We start from the raw sequence: 16488 nt of genomic DNA, 5'->3' as shown, positions 1-16488 counted from the left end.
GAACCCAGACCCTGAGTCACATGACCCAAGGGAGTGAGTGCTTATGATCCATGCCTTTGGCATGAGCAGTCAGGTTGATGAAGAACACTAGGGAGTAGAATCTGGTAGACAGAGTCCATCTTGTCATCTCCCTGCCTGTTCTGGTCCATTTGTATGAGATGGGGGAAGGGTTGCCTCCAGCAGGCAACCGTCATACCAAGCTCTAAGCCCTCTAACTAAGATCCACACAGGATCCGTAGCCTACCAGAATTGCCACCATTTGCACTGGTTAACAGTAGCTTAGATTTATTTCTTTATTCCCTTTGGCACACAAATCCTGGGGTGGGGGGGATTCTTCTTTCCTGGAGATGGGACTGGAGATAAGATAGTATTGTCTGAGGAGGAGAATTAAGGGATGAGAAGCTTCCCCTTGAATGGGGGCCTTAGATCTAGTCTCCAGTTGAGATTGGATTGGGTGGGAGGTGGGGGGAGAGGGGGAGAGATATTGTGGGCACATCAAGGCCAGGAAGTACAAGCTTTTTGAAGAACAGCAAATGCGTTCCTTGGGCCTTTTCGGAGCCACAAGGCATTAAATATGGAAAGAAGGTGGCCAAACCTAGACCTTGAAGACTGGCTTGTCTGGACTTTGAGAGCCCTGGGAGACTGGTGAATATGTTACCATGCTAAGTAACCCATTAACTCTGGCTCACTCATTAAGACCCTGGTGGGTACCCATTAGCTCCTTGGCCAATTTCAGGAACTGGACAGAGGGCAGAGGCCAGAGGGCATAGGAAGAAGGGAGTTTGAATAGGGGCAGTAGGAGCACTAGATGAGAGGTGGCTGAGCTGGCTTCTCTGTTCTCAAGATTTCTTGTGCTAGGCTGGCCTGAGAGATGTCAGGCACTGACCCAATGCCTTTCATCTCCTAATCACTCCTTCTGTGGTGCCACCCATAGTACCTTGGGGGCCCAAATCAGATAAAAGGTTCAAGGATCCTCTTAAAAGGTTTAAGGAGGGGCCAGGAGTTTGGCCTAGTGGTTAAAGTCTTGCCTAGCATGCATGAAGACGCGGGTTCGATTCCTCAGTACCACATACATAGAAAAATGCCAGAAGTGGTGCTGAGGTTCAAGTGGTAGAGCTCTAGCCTTGAGAAAGTCCAAGGACAGTGCTCAGGCCCTGAGCTCAAGCCCAGGACTGGCAAAAAAAAAAAAAAAAGGTTTAAGGAGGTGCTCAGAACTCAGTTCTGCTCCCCTGCAGAGAAATGGGCTCACAGTGGCCTCCAAAAGCCCTTCCTGGGTCTGTTTGGATGATACCTCCTTCTCTCTGCCACTCCTCCCCCTCCCCCCCACAAATCTGGGAAAACTAGGAACTGGAAGGGTAAGAAGGCTAAGAGAGGGGAGGGAACCTGCCGAAAGTCACTCCACAGGATGAAGACCCACAAGAAGGGGAAGGCTGGGGAAAACCACTTCCTGAAACTAGTACCTAACCATCAGGTTCAGAAAGCTGACTGCACCTAAGTACCAGGAAGTGGTGAGTAAGACCTGAACCCTACATAGGCTACCATAAGGGCCAAAGCTGAGATACCTAAGCTTCAACCTCAGAGTGAGTAAGCAAACTGGGCTAATCTAGATACTGGTCACACATGGCCCATACTCCAGAACTTTGGGAACAGAATCTCCTAGGAGCTAATAAACCTAATATGATGCAAGATGTTTTATGTCCCCACTTACTAAACTGGCAAAACAAACTGACTTCAAACATGTTTACATTAGCTTTTAATCAACTTTAGTATCGCAGAATCTCAAGTGTTGGTTTTGCTCTTCCAGCACTCCTGAAAAGGTTGGTTTACATATCTTCCCCAATCGGAAGCTCATCACTTCCAAAGACACCGAGATTACCTGAGTGTCAGTGGCTCACACCTGGAATCCTAGCTGATAGTGAATGGTAGAGTAGGCCCAGGGGCCCATAGTTTACCATGGGGCTTAGCATGTCCCTGTCCCAGGCAGTACTCAGCTCATCTGGTCAAAGCAGTAAATAATTAGCGTTGGTCCAGGACCCCTCCCCCATTCCCTTTAGTTTAGTGTGTTCTCTCTCTGCACAAGTGGTACCAGCACGTTGATTATGGCAGTAAATAGCTATTTCCCACCCAACCATAAGTCTCTCACCATGAAGAAGTCTCTAATTCTCAAATCTACCCCAGAGATCTCCACCTTTTCTGTGCCCACTAAACCCTGCAGGTTATATAGGTTACCCCAGACAACAGCCAGAATGATTTCTCACGTGTGTGTGAAAAGGGGTCTTTCTGGCTCCCTCAGCTGGCAATAAACTTTCCTTTCTTCTATATGACTTGTGTCTGTGAGGTTTTCCAGGATGGTGTTTACAGTAGCTACTGGGGAGGTTGAGCTGTGGCTCAAGTGGTAGAGTACTAGCTTTGAGCAAAAGAAGCTCAGGGACAGTGTCCAAGCCCTGAATTCAAGCCTTAGGGCTGCCAAAAAAGAAAAAAAAAAATGAAGCAAAACAAAAAAAGTCAGAAATGGAGCTGTGGTTAAAGTGGTAAAGTTCCAACCCTGAAAGTACCAACCTTGAGTGAAAAAGCTAAGGGATAGCATTCAGGCCTGGGGTGCAAGTCCCATTTCAAGCTGCCCCCACCCCCCCCCACACACAAGATTGCAGCAGTTGGTATGCTCTTCTCATTGTCAAGCCCCATTTGGCCACTCTTTTATGACTTCTATGGGCTGCCTGAGTCAGTTTCCAGTTGCCTAGATCTCAGATTCTGTCCACTGTCTGAAGCCACAGAGCAGAGCAGAGCAGAGAACAGGACAAGATAGGACAGGAGGTCTAGTCAAGATGCTGTAGCCACCCTGCCTCAGCCTCTCAGAACCATCTAACTATACTAGAAAGGTGGAAGGAAGAGTCCAGCTCAGTGAAGGGATGAGTATTACCCAGTGATGGTCAGGAAGTAAAAAGAATTGGCTAACCACAGTATAGGCAGAGTGCCGGTATCCCCAGAGCCCAGCCAACATTCCCTGGCACTGTTCACAGCATTCCCTATGCCAGTATCCATCTTTGATGTAGAGATGAAGCCTGGAGCTTGGCCAAATGGGTGGGTTTCCAGAATTATCAGCTCATTAATGCCTGGAAGCACTCAGCAGCCAGGCTGGCCTGGCACCTACTATGCAAAGTCTAGCTCCTAAGTTCAGAGGCAAAAAGTTAGGGGCATGGGCCCAAAGGTGTCTGGGTTCAAACAGCTGTACCCAGACACTGATAGCATGAGGATCTTGGCAGCCTTCCTTTCTTAGCCTAACTTTGCTATCTGGGGAGCAAAGAGAGCTGAAAGAGTCACTGAGATGGCCATACACAGATTGCAGAAGAACCAACCCCTCCTGAGCCTGGAGGGCTGGGTGGGGGGAGGTCCTAGCTCCTTTCCCCAGCTAGATAAAAACAACTCAGCAGGGTCCCAAAGAGCCTCCCTCCCTCCCTAGCTGTTGGGTCCTTCTTGCCCCTGGCACACTCTCCAAATGGCATTTATCTTATTACCTAGCAATTATCTGCAGTGTCTGGGAGCTCCAGGGGGTAAGGGAGAAAAGCTTATCCAAGTCCTAGACCCCATCCTGTCACATGGCCTTAAGTCTCTAGAAGAGTCAACCTAATCCTATCTCAGCATCTCAGTCACCTGCCAAGCCTGCCTGTCTACCCACAACCCCTCAAGACGTTATTAGCGTCAAATTGTCCAACATTTTTTTTTCCTATGCATATCCTACTGAACTCACCCAACCTTCCCGAACTTGCTACCTCCTTCACAGCACCTCCTCTGTTCCCTTGTCTCCTGGATCCAGTTGTTCTCCACAGTGAGTCCAAGACTGAACCACTGACTGATGCTGCAGGCACTCTAGGTCAACAAGCCCAAACCTGAGCTAAGCAGCCACCCTCCCCAGACCTCCACCAGCCTAAAGTAACCACCCCTGCATCCTCACTGGTCCCTTTCCATTGCTCCTGTGACCACTCCCACTCACACTTGACCCCTCAGCTCCCACTGGCCACCTCCATCACCTACAAACTTCCCAATGCTAGATATGCTGAACATGCAAATCTGAGCATGTCAATCCTCCATTGGAAAACCCTTCAAAGGCCTTCTTTGCCCTGCAGAGAAATTCTTGCCTTGCTGGTACCTGCCCCCCTCTGCACTCAATGCTCCCACCAGTCTCTTCGCTAACTACTACTGCCTTGGCCTGAAGCACTCTTCCTTCAGATCCTGCCTACTTTCTACCCCATCTCAGCTCTTCAACTCTGTGGACAGTTGTTACTGCCACCTCTTCTGTCTGCCTTACCCACAATACCCAGGAACCATCCCCAAAAGAACAGATCCTGGCTGTGGGGTAGCTGGATAGATTCAGTATAAAACCACAGAAGTGGAGCTGGAGGTGTGGCTCTGTGATGGCCATGCCATCCATAAGGCCCTAAAAGTGCCAGCTCATAGCTAGCTCATGTTTGTCATCCTAGCTACTCAGGAGGCTAAGATCTGAGGATCCTTGTTTGAAGCCAGCTCAGGCAGAAAAATCAAAGACTCCTATCTCTAGTTAACCAGCAAAAAGCCAGAAGTGGAGGTAGAACACCAGCCTTAAACAAAAAAAACTAAGGCAGAATACAGATATCCTGAATTCAAACCCCAGAACTAGCACACACACACACACACACACACACACACACACACACACACGTCATTAAGAAATGAAAAGCTCACATGTCATTGTTGCCTCTAAACCTACAGCATCTTTGCCAGATGGGCATTATATTTTCCCCATTTAACAAATGTGTAAAACAAAGTTTAAAGATGAAGGTTACTACAGTGGATAGAAGTTCATGTCTACTTAGAATTTTAAAAGTAGCCGTATTTACAAATAGAGTTTTTGTGAAAGTAATTAGTTAAGACAGTGAAGTCATTCTGGATTACAGTGAGCCCCAAATCCAGGAACTAGTGTCCTCAGAAGAAGGCTATGTGTGGGCCAGGAGCATGGCCTAGTGGTAGAGTACTTGCCAAGCATGCACAAAGCCCTGGGTTCGATTCCCTTGGCACCACATACAGAGAAAAAGCTGGAAGTGGTGCTGTGGCTCAAGTTGTAGAGTGCTAACCTTGAGAAAGTCTAAGGACAGTGCCCAGGCCCTGAGTTCAAGCCCCAGGACTGGCAAAAAGAAGGAAGAGGAGAGAAGGGGGAGAAGGGGAGGGGGGGAAAAGGGAGAGGAGGAAGAGGAGGAGAAGGCTATATGGCTGGGAGGCTGAGATCTGAAGATCTGCAATTTCAAGCTAGGCAGGGCAGGAAAGTCTGTGATTCTTACCTTCAGTTAACTACCAGAAAACCCTTCAGGAAGTGGAGCTGTGGCTCAAATGGAAGAGCCCCAGTCTTGAGCAAGGGGGCTAAGGCATAGCATTCAGGTTTTTTTTAAGTTTAAGTCCCAATATTATGTGTGTGTGTGTGCGCACGTGCGCGCGCACACACCCACACCCACCCCCCCACACACACACACGGCCATATGATGATGGAGGCTAAGAAGGGAATAATGTACAATACCTACAAGGAATACTAAGGTTGTAAAAGCATCAGAAGCTAGAAGAAGAAAGGATCCTGCTCCAGCCTTTAGAGGGAGCATGACTGCCAAATCCTTGACACCTGGCTTCTAGTCTCCAGAAGAATCCATTTCTGTTTTTTTGTTTGTTTTTGTTTTTGTTGGTCATGGGACTTGAACTCTGGGCCTGGGCATTGTCCCTGAGCTCTTTAGCCACAACACCATTTCCAGTTTTCTGGTGGTCAATTGGATTTGAGTCTCAGGGTCTCAGGGACATTTTGGTGCGGGCGCTGGCTTTGGACCTCGATCCTCAGATCTCAGCCTCTAGAGTAACTAGGATTATAGGTGTGAGCCACCACACCTGGCTCCATTTCTGTTTTAAACAATGCAGCTAGAAACCTTGTCCATGATTGCATAGCCAACAAAGGACAATGGCGGGGGGGAGGGGGGAAGGATTTAAATTCAGATTCTAAGCCTGTGACTGCTTATCCTACACTCTGCTGCCTTCTTTAGCCCCATGGCAATTCAGGGGTGGCTGACAATCCATCTTTGCAGAGCAAGCTCTAGGGAAAAGGTTGTCTCCAGGGATTATCTTCCTCCTTCCTCCTAAGTGAACGCTCTCAAAAAGCATTCCACATTCTTCTTTGCCATAGATACCAGGAAGCACTGTGCCTCATGCTTACTTGCTGAGATAACATCAACGCTGAATTGGCCTAAATTAATCCTGGCTTGGACAATCCCACTGGGTAAATTGAGAAAGGGTACAAGTAGGCCCCCAAACTTCTATCCCACTGGCTCCTTAGATGTGGCAAGGCTGTCATCCAGGTCAAACAATCCCTCTCCTCAGGCTCATATTATTCCTAGGGGCCTCTACCCTCTGTGGTTTCCACAAGCTGCTGCCCAGGTCAACTCCAGGAAGAGTGCTGGCAGCTTGGAGTTAAATACTTGTGAACCAAATTGATGTCCCCATCATTCCAGATCTGAGGGTACAGATCTGTCTCTAGGGGCTCTTGTCCAAGTTAAGCTAAGCCAGAAATACTTCCCAAGACCTAACTCACCCTAGGAACTCACCATGACAGACTAAAGGAAGCTCATTCAGGGACCTGGGCCCAGATACTACACTTTTCCTTTCCTGGAAAAACAACTTCTCTGCCAGGAAACAGAGGTGGGGCTAGGCACAATTATTCTCTTCTTGCCACAGGTCTCTAAGCTCTGGATATCCCCCCACCCCTATGCCAGTGTTTTGGTTGCTCCCTCCCTGATGACCAAGCTTATCCCTCCTTCCTCATCCCTCCTTCTACCTTAGGCTTCTCACCCTAAGGGGACAAGGCCTGGCTGAGCCTCAGGAGCTACACGGTCAGGATCTGGGGGCCATTCAAGTCTGGCTCCAGCCCTGAACATGCAGGGGAAGAGAAGGACTTACCTGGCTTCCAGCTCTGAGCAGAGGGAGGGAGGGGGGTGTCTGAGAAGTTCCCGAGGTACTGGGGCTGCCGCTTAAAGCTCTGGGCCTGTCCTAGTATCAACTCAGCACTGCTCCCTGGCCCTGGGGGAGGGAAGACTGGGCAGTCATGCAGGTTTGCCAGGGAGGAAACCTGCCCTGCCAAGGTGGCCCCAGGATAATATTGGCTATGGAAAAGGAGAGAAGGCGGCTGGGGAGAAGGGAGCCTAGGAGTTGGCCCAATAGGGAATGGGAGGTGGGGATATATACCTCCTGCTGTCCTCTGAGTTTGTCAGGGAGACTCAGCCCATGGCTCACAGAGACTGGTCACCCCATTCCCTACCCCAAACCTCAATTGTTCATGGGAATGTTTGACCCAAAAGATCTTGGCAGTCCATCTCTCAGTATATGTGTTCTGGCTGATCGCCTCATGCACCTCAGCACGTGTGCTCAGCCATTCAACCCCAGCCTCACAAGCTGGTCTCCTTGCCTGTGCAAATGGGGGCTGAAACCCCAGAACCACAAATGACCCCACTCAGGTAAGAAGAGGAGCCCAGAGCTAAGGTGATGCCGGCAGGGGCAAGCAGCAGACTCCAGGAGGAACTGCTGGGAGAGCTCTGAAAGGTGGAATCCTCCTCTAACTAGGTGGGTCTCTAGCTCAGACTTGGCTCCTGGAGGAGAGCCTGGACACTCTCTTCACACTGCCTGCCCATCCCTCCTCTGGTGAGGAATGCTGGGGCCAGAGGCTGATTGCAGGGCTTGCTGCCAGGCTGCCCAGAGCCAGGCTTCATGGTTAAGTAGCATGCCTGAGCCCGCTCCTCTCCTAGGCAGGGGGTCAGAGGAGTGGGTTCCACCCAGCTTGTTCAGGCCTGCCACTGGCTAACTGAGAGCAGAAGTTATCCTGCGGGATGGACAGATGGGATCCAAGGCCAAATGTGCTCCGCAGGGGAGATTCCTGAAATCAGGTGCCGCGCTGGCATGGCCCCCTCTCCCTCCTTTCTCCCAGAGCGCTCTTCTGCATGGTCAAGGCGACTGTTTTCCCAGTCAGCACAGGGGCCAGAGGGCGCCAAACGCCACCTCGACCTGGCGGGGCTCCGCGTCCCGGTGTCTGACTTCCGGAAGAGCTCTACGCCAGATCGGACCCGGGCGGGGCCCGGCTCAGCGAGACCCCGGCTGGACACAGCCGCCCCCTGACTTGACGCCCGGTGGTCGGGGCGCGGGCGCGCAGCCGGCGACCTGGCGCTCCCAGCGCAGCCCTGGTCGGGGCGGGGCGCAGACAGATCGGCTGCCCGCCCGGCCGGCGCCAGCTACTCGGAGGCCATGGGGGCGCGGCTGGGCCGGCGGGCAGGGCCCGGGGCGGGCTCTGAAGCCGGGGCTGCGGCGGGCGGCGGGCCCGCGCCCTACGAGCGCCGAGTGCGCTGGCTCCGAGAGATCCAGACCACGCTCCGCGCCCGGCAGCGGCTGCGCGTCCTGAGCCAGGCGAGAGAAACCGAGGGCCCGCGCGCGGCCGTGGAGCGGGCAGGGGCCGGGGAGGCGCCCGCGCTGCGGGCTGCGGGCCGGGGGTGGGGAGCCTGGGTTCTGAGGACAGCAGGGGCTCCTCTGGGCGGAGAGGGGGCACCGGATAGAGCGGGGGCTGGTGAGGCTGGCAGAGTGAGCGTGGAGAAAGGAGGGGGAGCCGTGTGTCTGGGATTCTGAGATTGTTGAGTGGAGTGTGGATGGGTGTGGATGGGTGTGGGTGTTGAGGATGCCCCAGCCTGGAGCTGAAAACCTGAATTTAAGCCTTGGCAAGAATGGAGAGTGTTGGATGTGGGACATCCCCTATTGAAGAGGGCCGCTCCCCGCTCCTCCAGGACCTTCCTGGGGCCAGGTGAAAGAGGCAGAGTCCTGTTAGTTTACAGGCGCACCAGGAGAACCCCATAGCAGCCCAGACAAAGCCACAGGCACACATCATCCTACTCACTGTCCCATAGCTACTGAATACATGTCAGACACTGGTGCATCACCTCTAGACCTCTGGACCCATGGAGGCTCTGATCCTAACCCAGGATCCTAAGCTCTAAGTTACCCTAGAGCTGTAGATACACATTCCAGCATCACCCTTAGGCAAACTACTAGCAGTCTGCCTTGTCCCCTTCCCTGGATGCAGGTGCCACTATTACCTGCTTGATTATTTTCCATCAGAAATGCCATGCAGATGTTTGGCCTACAGAAGGCTGATGGTTACAGCTTGGCAAACTGAGGTATGAAGAAAAATGGTGAGCCAGGAATCAGAGAAAACAGAGAGTGAAGACTAAGGATGTAGCTCAGTGACAGCATGCCTGCCTGGCACATAGAGGGCATAAGGTTAAATCCTCAGCATGGTAGATGGAAGGATAAATGGAAAGGAAGGAAGGAAGGAAGGAAAGAAGGAGGGACGAAATGAAACAGAGAAGGAATCAAGGCAAGAGCTCTCCTCCTTTCACACAAGTTTCCTCTCTTTGAGCTTAGCAGACCAAGATAGTTGGCCCATTAAAAGGAGCCTCTCTGAGAGGCTTTGTCTGAATTTTCCCAAATTCTCCTGCCATCACTTCCTCCCTCTAGCTCTTTCCTGATATCTGTGGCTTAAACCATATTGAAATTACAACAACAATGCAATTCCCTATCAATCAGATGGCTCAGAGATGCAGATCAATGTCAGGGATGCTATCTGGAGGCCAAGGTACTAGCTGGACATATTTCCCTGGCTAACATTTGAAGGAAAGGACCATCAGAGAGATTGGCTAAGTTATTTCTGTGTGTCCCAGAGGCTGGGACACAAAGCCCATGATGTGCTCCTCTCTGGCCCGCTTTCTTGTGCTGGAGACATATGTATAGAACATATTGCTCTAGCTGGAGTGGGCACACGTGGAAGCTAGAGGCTCCTCCTGGCTGTGCTTGCTCCATCAGCTGTCACTATGTCTTCTAAATGCGTCCTCTGGAAGGATCCTCAATCCTATGCCAGGACTATGGGGCTCGGTAGGAGAAGGTCAAGGAATGAATGTAGGAAGGCCAGACTAGAACCCTGACTGTGGAGTCTTATCAAAGGGCAAGAAAGAAGGCAAGTGGGCAAGGGCAGATGTGATGGCCACATAAAGGGAGTTCTGACTCCGGAAACTGGGTCCACATAACTTTTAGAGTATTTAGTCTCCACCAATGGGATTAAGGGTCAGGCTCAGGTGTGTGTTTCATGGAGTAGCTCTGGCAACCCAGAAATGTGCTGGAAGGTTCTGAGAGGCTGGAAGCTCAAGAAAAGGCTACTGGGGTTTGAGGCCTGAATCTTCACAGGAGCAATGCAAAGGAAGAAGAGAAATCATTAGGAAAAGAAATGAGAAAAGAGTGGAAGTGGTGCTGTGGTTCGAATGGTAGAGCGCTAGCCTTGAGCTGAAGAGCTCAGGGACAGTGCCCAGGCTCAGAGTTCAAGACCCCCAACCACCACCACCAACAAAACAAAAGAAAGAAAGAAAGAAAGAAAGAAAGAAAGAAAGAAAGAAAGAAAGAAAGGAGGGAGGGAGGGAGGGAGGGAGGGAGGGAGGGAGGGAGGGAAGGAGGGAAGGAAGGAAGGAAAGAAGGAAGGAAGGAAGGAAGGGAAGAAGGGAAAGTGTTGGGTAAATTCTGGGAAAGTAGGCCTGGTACAATAAACTGAACTAGGGCACAGGGCACAGGGCAGAAGACGAAAAGTCTCAGTCTTGAGCTGTTTGGGGGATATCTTTGAGCTGGAAGAAGCCCATTCCCACAGGTGAACAGATGGTGGCCACAGCTCAGGAAGCCTCAGAGACAGGAGGAAGAAAAGACCTAAAGGAAATGCTGTGGGGCACTGCTGCTAGGGTTGATCAGAGGAGCAGAACTTCCTGGCAAGGTGTCACATCAAAACACATCATTGCCAGTAATGTATCTGAGTAATTGTTTTTCATCCCCCTGAGGCTCCTGGCATGCCACTCTCTCCTCATCTAATAGGTCGCCTGCTATTGGACAGTAGCCTCTTATGATTGTGGGGAGAATCGTGCAAATCAAACCTCAGGGAAAGAGATAAAGACACAGCATGAGGGGCATCTGGCTGGCTGCTGTAAAGAAGGGAGGTTTCAAACTATGACTCACTCAACTACTTGTTCACCACCCACAGACCTGGGCCTTGAGGGGACGCTTCTCACTGACATCCTCTATAGGAATGTGGCCTTCCTCAACCTGGTGGATCCTATCTCTCATGATCTGTTGGTAAACCTAGCCCGGGACCTGCAGTGCCCCAAGAAGGTGAGGTCAGCAGGCCGCAGGATGGATGTCAGAGACTAGGAGAAGGCTTGCTGTATAACCTTAGGCAGGTCACTGTCCTCTGAGATCTGATGCCTGCTTCTAGAGTCAATGATCCTTTTTTGCCCACCTGAAGTCACACCTCTGATAAATCTTGTTTCCCAAATGGGCATGGTGTGCCAGGCTCAAGGACTGTAGGTGAGAGAAGTCAGAGGGGGAATTCTGCAGTCATAGTGTTCTGACAAATTCACTACTAGAACTCAAATCACTGCTTCTCATTCCTTGGCCAGAAGAGAGCTACTCCAGACTGGAGCCCCTGCCTCTCTATCTTCCTGGAGACCTTGGGAATGGGTGTCCCCAATATCCCTCCCTTACTTGGACCACAAGCGATGTCCTCCTTGGGCTAAGTTGGAGACTGCCTCGCGAAACCTCCACCTCTCTGACACCTACAAATGTGTCTCTGAGTAACAGAATCCTGCCTTTTGCTATGGCTAGCTACCAGCCTTGGATTCCTGGTTACAATGCATCCCCAATGAAATAAGAATCTACCAGTTCTGAATTTCTGCTTCTGTTGGCCATAGGCTAGCCCACAGGCATCACAGTAACCATTGCTTACTGTGGCTGTGTCACATGCTCCTGGGACTGCTATCAGAGACAGCATAAAAGAATGTTCTGGGTAGTGAAGCATGTTTAGCTGTGTGAAAAGCACACCCTGTATTCTACCCTAAGCTGAGCCTCTGTGTGTGTGTGTGAGAGAGAGAGAGAGAGAGAGAAAGAGGAGGGGGAGGGAGGGAGAGAATGTGTGTGTATGTGGGAGGGGGCAGTGAAGATCAAGAGAGAACCAGAATGTAGTGCTATAAAACATGACACCCCCCCCCCCAAGCCCTGTCAAGCCCAGACCCAGGCCCCATGGGAGCCATATGGCTTGGAGAATGAGAGGAAGAAGAACATGCTGACCTGACTTGTTCCTATTCCCAGGGATTGGCGTCTGTGGAGCTGGGCTCCCTCGAAGGGCCCGATCTGGCCTCCCCCTTGTGGCAAGTCCCTTGGGGGTGCCGGGAGTGGGCAGGCTGCCGGCTGCTAGCCCAAGCTGCTGGCCCTGGGCCTGAGGACAGGGAACAAGGGCTCATTGTCTGGGCTTCCTCCCACCGGGCACTGCGGGACTCAGACCAGTGTGTCCAGCTCCCAGCAGGCAACCTCTCCTGGCTCTGTGCCATGTTACAGTTGGGGTGGGATGGGCTTAGTCTCACCCTGACAACCTGTCCCTTGCCCATAGGACTGTGACCTCTGGAAGTCTTCAGACAAGATCTGCCGGCAGCTCATCTACCACCTCACCCCTCACTCCAAGAAGCAGAAAGGACCAAGCCTGGCCCAAAGGAAGAGCCAGAGCAGGTGAGAGGAGCTCAGCCACAGCCCTTCCTTTCTGTTTCTGATGGGTTCCCTTCCCAGGTTAGCAACCTAGACATCTCTCACTGAGAGCCAGGAACCCCAAATTTTACCCTATGGACATCCCATCCTCCACCTCTACCCTTACCTGCATGAAAGCTCAACTCTGGAAGCCAGTCTGACCCCTATCAGCAGATGCCATCCAAGAACAGGCCAAGCTACCCATTTTCAGGCAGTGCCTTTTGTTTCCTCTAGGAAAGTACCATCTCACTCATTCCTCAATCCTCTTGGCCTGTCACAGGACCTGGACTTCTTTGGGCCCCAGGTACATTATATAAAGCTTCTCAACAGGTAGTGAGGGAGGCAGATTTCTTCCTTTTTACAGGGAAGGAAACTGAGGCTAGAAGAGGCAAAGTAGCTGGCCCAAATTTACATCTATCCTGCAGCCCTTTGGGAATTCTTCACCAACACTAGGTCACCTGAAATTGAGGCCTTCATAGCTCCCAGAGGGGCTCAATCGATGGGTCCTTTCTCACCATCATAACCCAGATTCAGCCCAGAACTGGTTGCAGGCACCAGACCCAGGGGCCAAGAGCCATAACTGGGAACTTATTTATGTGCATATCACCTACTTTTCCTCCAGCCTCTGTCCCACCCCAGGCCTGGTGGCTCAAGTTGAACCCAGAGCCCATGGAATTGTTCCCTGGCATGGTAAATGGGAAAGCTGTCAGTGTATTTACTTCTTTAAGCTCCTCCCCACCACACTGGTCAGGTCTGTCTATCTAGTGGGCTCTATTTAGATGGCAAGAGAGCAAGAGAAGTTCAGGGGGACATGGGGACCCTCCTTAGTCTCTCTATGTCTCTTCCAGCCTAATGCAGGGAGTCTTCCCCCAGGGTAAATCCTTACCCCACAAAGCCACTCATTATCCTGGGCTTTTTCTTTAGCCTCTAAAGCCTGAGGAACTCAGAAGTGACCAAAGGTTGAAAGGCTCAGAAGTGAGAGCCTCTGAATTTATTTATTTATTTATTTAGCAAGTTTTGGGGCTTGAACTCAGTGCTTGGGCACTGTCCTTGAGCTTTCTCGGGTTAGCACTTTACCACTTGAGCCACGGCACCATTTTCCAGCTTTTTCTGTGCATGCTAGGCAAGCACTCTACCACTAAGCCACCCTCCCAGCCCACCTCTCAATTTTAGAGACCCCATTCTTCCCTAGTGAAATGTCCCTGGGAGAGAGTTTTTTCTCTTCTTTGAGCTTTTATTTGTTTCTCCATAAGATTATCGTTCCTAACCCCCTGAACTGGCATAAAGATAATCGTGATACTCGGTTTCACAGAGGTGGCAATACTAGGCACATAGTAACATTTCATAATAATAATTGATGCATGAAGTCTTAATGTGTATGCACTCAGTCCTCATTTCACTAAAGGGGAAACCCACTCTCCCTCCTTAAACAGTAGCAGTTAGAACCTGGCTTTGCCAGACAAGAGGGCCTCTGATAGATCATTGTGTGTGGTGACTCCAGTCTTGGCTCCCCCCTGGGCCCCCAGATTCTTGCTCAGTCCATTCTACTTATAACTCTTCGTAGCCTCAAGAGTGGCCTCCAGAAAACACTGCTGGTTGGGGAGACTGTGGATCTTTCTGGCATCCCACTGTCTGCCCGAGCTGTGCAGCATATAACACACTACCTGAGCAGCCATGTGCTGAGCTTGTGGTACTGGACTTGAGCTTCACAGAACTGAATGATGAGCTCTTGCATCTGCTACTGCCCAGCCTGTGGACGCTGCCCTGCCTCACCCAGCTCCTGCTCAATGGCAATCGACTGACTCGAGCTACCGCCTGAGAGCTCACAGAAGGTGTCAAGGACAGCACCAAGTTACCTGCGTTGGCCTGGGTAGACCTAGGAAACAATGTGGATGTGGCCTCACTGCCCCAGCCCCTGCTCGTTGGCTTGCAACGGTGACTGAGCCAGCGTGCCTCACTTCCCACCATCCATGAAGGCCAAGACTTTGAGTCTGGGGATGATCTGGTTGGGGTTACTATGGTTGCCTCCACTTGGGATTCTGCAGCTACCAAGCTAGGTTCTGAGTCCCAAGCTTGCTGTGCCAGGTGACCCATCATCCCCTGGCTCACTGCTACTGGATGAGAAGGCTCTCAAGGACATGGAGGCCAAGGAAGTTTCCCAGACTCCAAGAGCCATTGAGGATGCTCAGCCTGGGATTGAGTGGATAGAAAAACAAAATGAACCCAGAAGAGGTTGAATGGCAAGGCTAGGCTGAGGTTCAGCCCTCTCTTAGCAAGAGGGTCTCTAATACCCACAATGTACTCCTCAATAAAGGGTGGTACCTCATCTCACCTCAACCCATTGCACCGTGGCCTCAGAGTCTCTGAGAGTCAATCGTGCTACTGTGGGAGGGTAGTCCCGTTCTACCCACAAGAGCAGGACTTTTCCCTCAGTGCTCCCTGGCGTGGCCTTGGAGATCAAGGTGTGTATGGCTGGGGGGGGGGCGAGCAGGGGACATAGGTCCAACAGAGTAGGCTGGGGAGTTAGGGATGGCCTTCCATCTGAGCAGGGTCTGGACTAAGGTAGGCTGGGAAAGGTCAGGGAGGTAAGGAGGAACAGAATGGAAATTCTGGAGGAGGCAAAGCTCTGCATAGAGCCTCACAGTAAGCTCATACCTGAGCCTAGGCTGTCCTCAGGGCTTGGGACAAGGCTGTGCTGACCAGAGGTGAGGCCACCACACACTTGAGTGGATCCACTCTGTGCTCCATCTCCCACAGGACACAGTACACTCCACCAGGACACTACCTAGGCCTCCTGTACTTAGTGAGTAGCCAGGTTAGGAGACACATCTGGCCAGAGACAAACCACTGTGTGTTCCCTCCAGGACCTGGTGGGGGTAGGGAGGCCCCCAACAAGTACATGCAGGGGATGAATGTGGCCACAGCAGGTTAGGTCAGGGCCAGGATAGTCATCAGATGATCATATAATGGGGATTGTCTTCTTCTCCCAAAGAGTGGGCTCTCAAACCAAAGCTTAGAACTGTGATTATCCTCACTGCCTTATGTGGGGAATTGGAATTCAGTCCAACCAAGTGACAGGTAAGGCAGGTGAGAAAGGGATTAGAGATGCTCTGAGAGTCAAGCCCCAGTGGCTCACACATGGAATCACGGAAACTCAGGTGGCTGAGATCTGAGGATCACAGTTTAAAACCAAGAAACCCCATGAGACTCAACAAAAAGCTGGAAATAGAGTTGTAGCTCAAATGTTAAAGCACTAGTCTTGAGTGAGTGAAAAAACCAGGAGAGAGTAAAAGGCCCAGAGTTCAAGCCCCAGTACTGGGACACACACAGGGGCTTGCCCACGCCTGTGCACACGAGTGTATGCACACACACAGGATATGCCCAGGGAGAAACTGAGGCAGTGGGAAAGCCAGGGCTTCCTCTGTGTTGTGCAGAGTCAAGACATAAGGTCTTGGAGGTGGGGGGGGCAATGATATCCTGCTGGATGAACAGAGATCTAAGGACACAAGGAAGCTCCAGGCCAAGGAGAAGACAGGGATCTCTCTAGGCCAGCTCCAACTTTTCTCTATCTGTAACCTCATCTGCAGTGGCCCCTCCATCCCGCGGGGAACACAAATTCCAGACCATTTAGCTGCACAACAACCTCTCAGTCTGTAAGTATTTGGCCAAGAACAGAGAAGACAGGGTTATACTAAGTCTCAGCACTGGGAGGGAACTCATGGGGAAAGGATATCCCTTAAACTCCACTGGTCTCACTGTTCCATGGGACTGACACCCTCCCAGTTTTAAAGATATAGGCCTTCCCAGAACTATGTAAGTTTCATGAAAACTTCAGAACCA

At 51.3% G+C, this 16488-nt stretch overlaps 1 protein-coding gene across 1 annotated transcript; it reads left to right on the top strand.

The window, feature by feature from the left end:
• The first annotated feature begins 8298 nt into the window (after positions 1 to 8298).
• Lrrc75b (leucine rich repeat containing 75B) lies at positions 8299 to 14900 on the top strand. Its single transcript, XM_090320211.1, is given in 7 exon segments — positions 8299 to 8432; positions 8645 to 8682; positions 9977 to 9982; positions 11117 to 11244; positions 12518 to 12633; positions 14213 to 14322; positions 14325 to 14900. Coding segments are annotated over 7 exon segments (945 nt in total). The 3' UTR covers positions 14738 to 14900.
• Positions 14901 to 16488: the final 1588 nt, after the last annotated feature.

Source organism: Megascapheus bottae, chromosome 28 (assembly GCF_031878675.1).
Source record: "Megascapheus bottae isolate mThoBot1 chromosome 28, mThoBot2.hap1, whole genome shotgun sequence".
NCBI lineage: Eukaryota > Metazoa > Chordata > Mammalia > Rodentia > Geomyidae > Megascapheus > Megascapheus bottae.
This window is presented reverse-complemented; position numbering and strand designations above follow the sequence as displayed.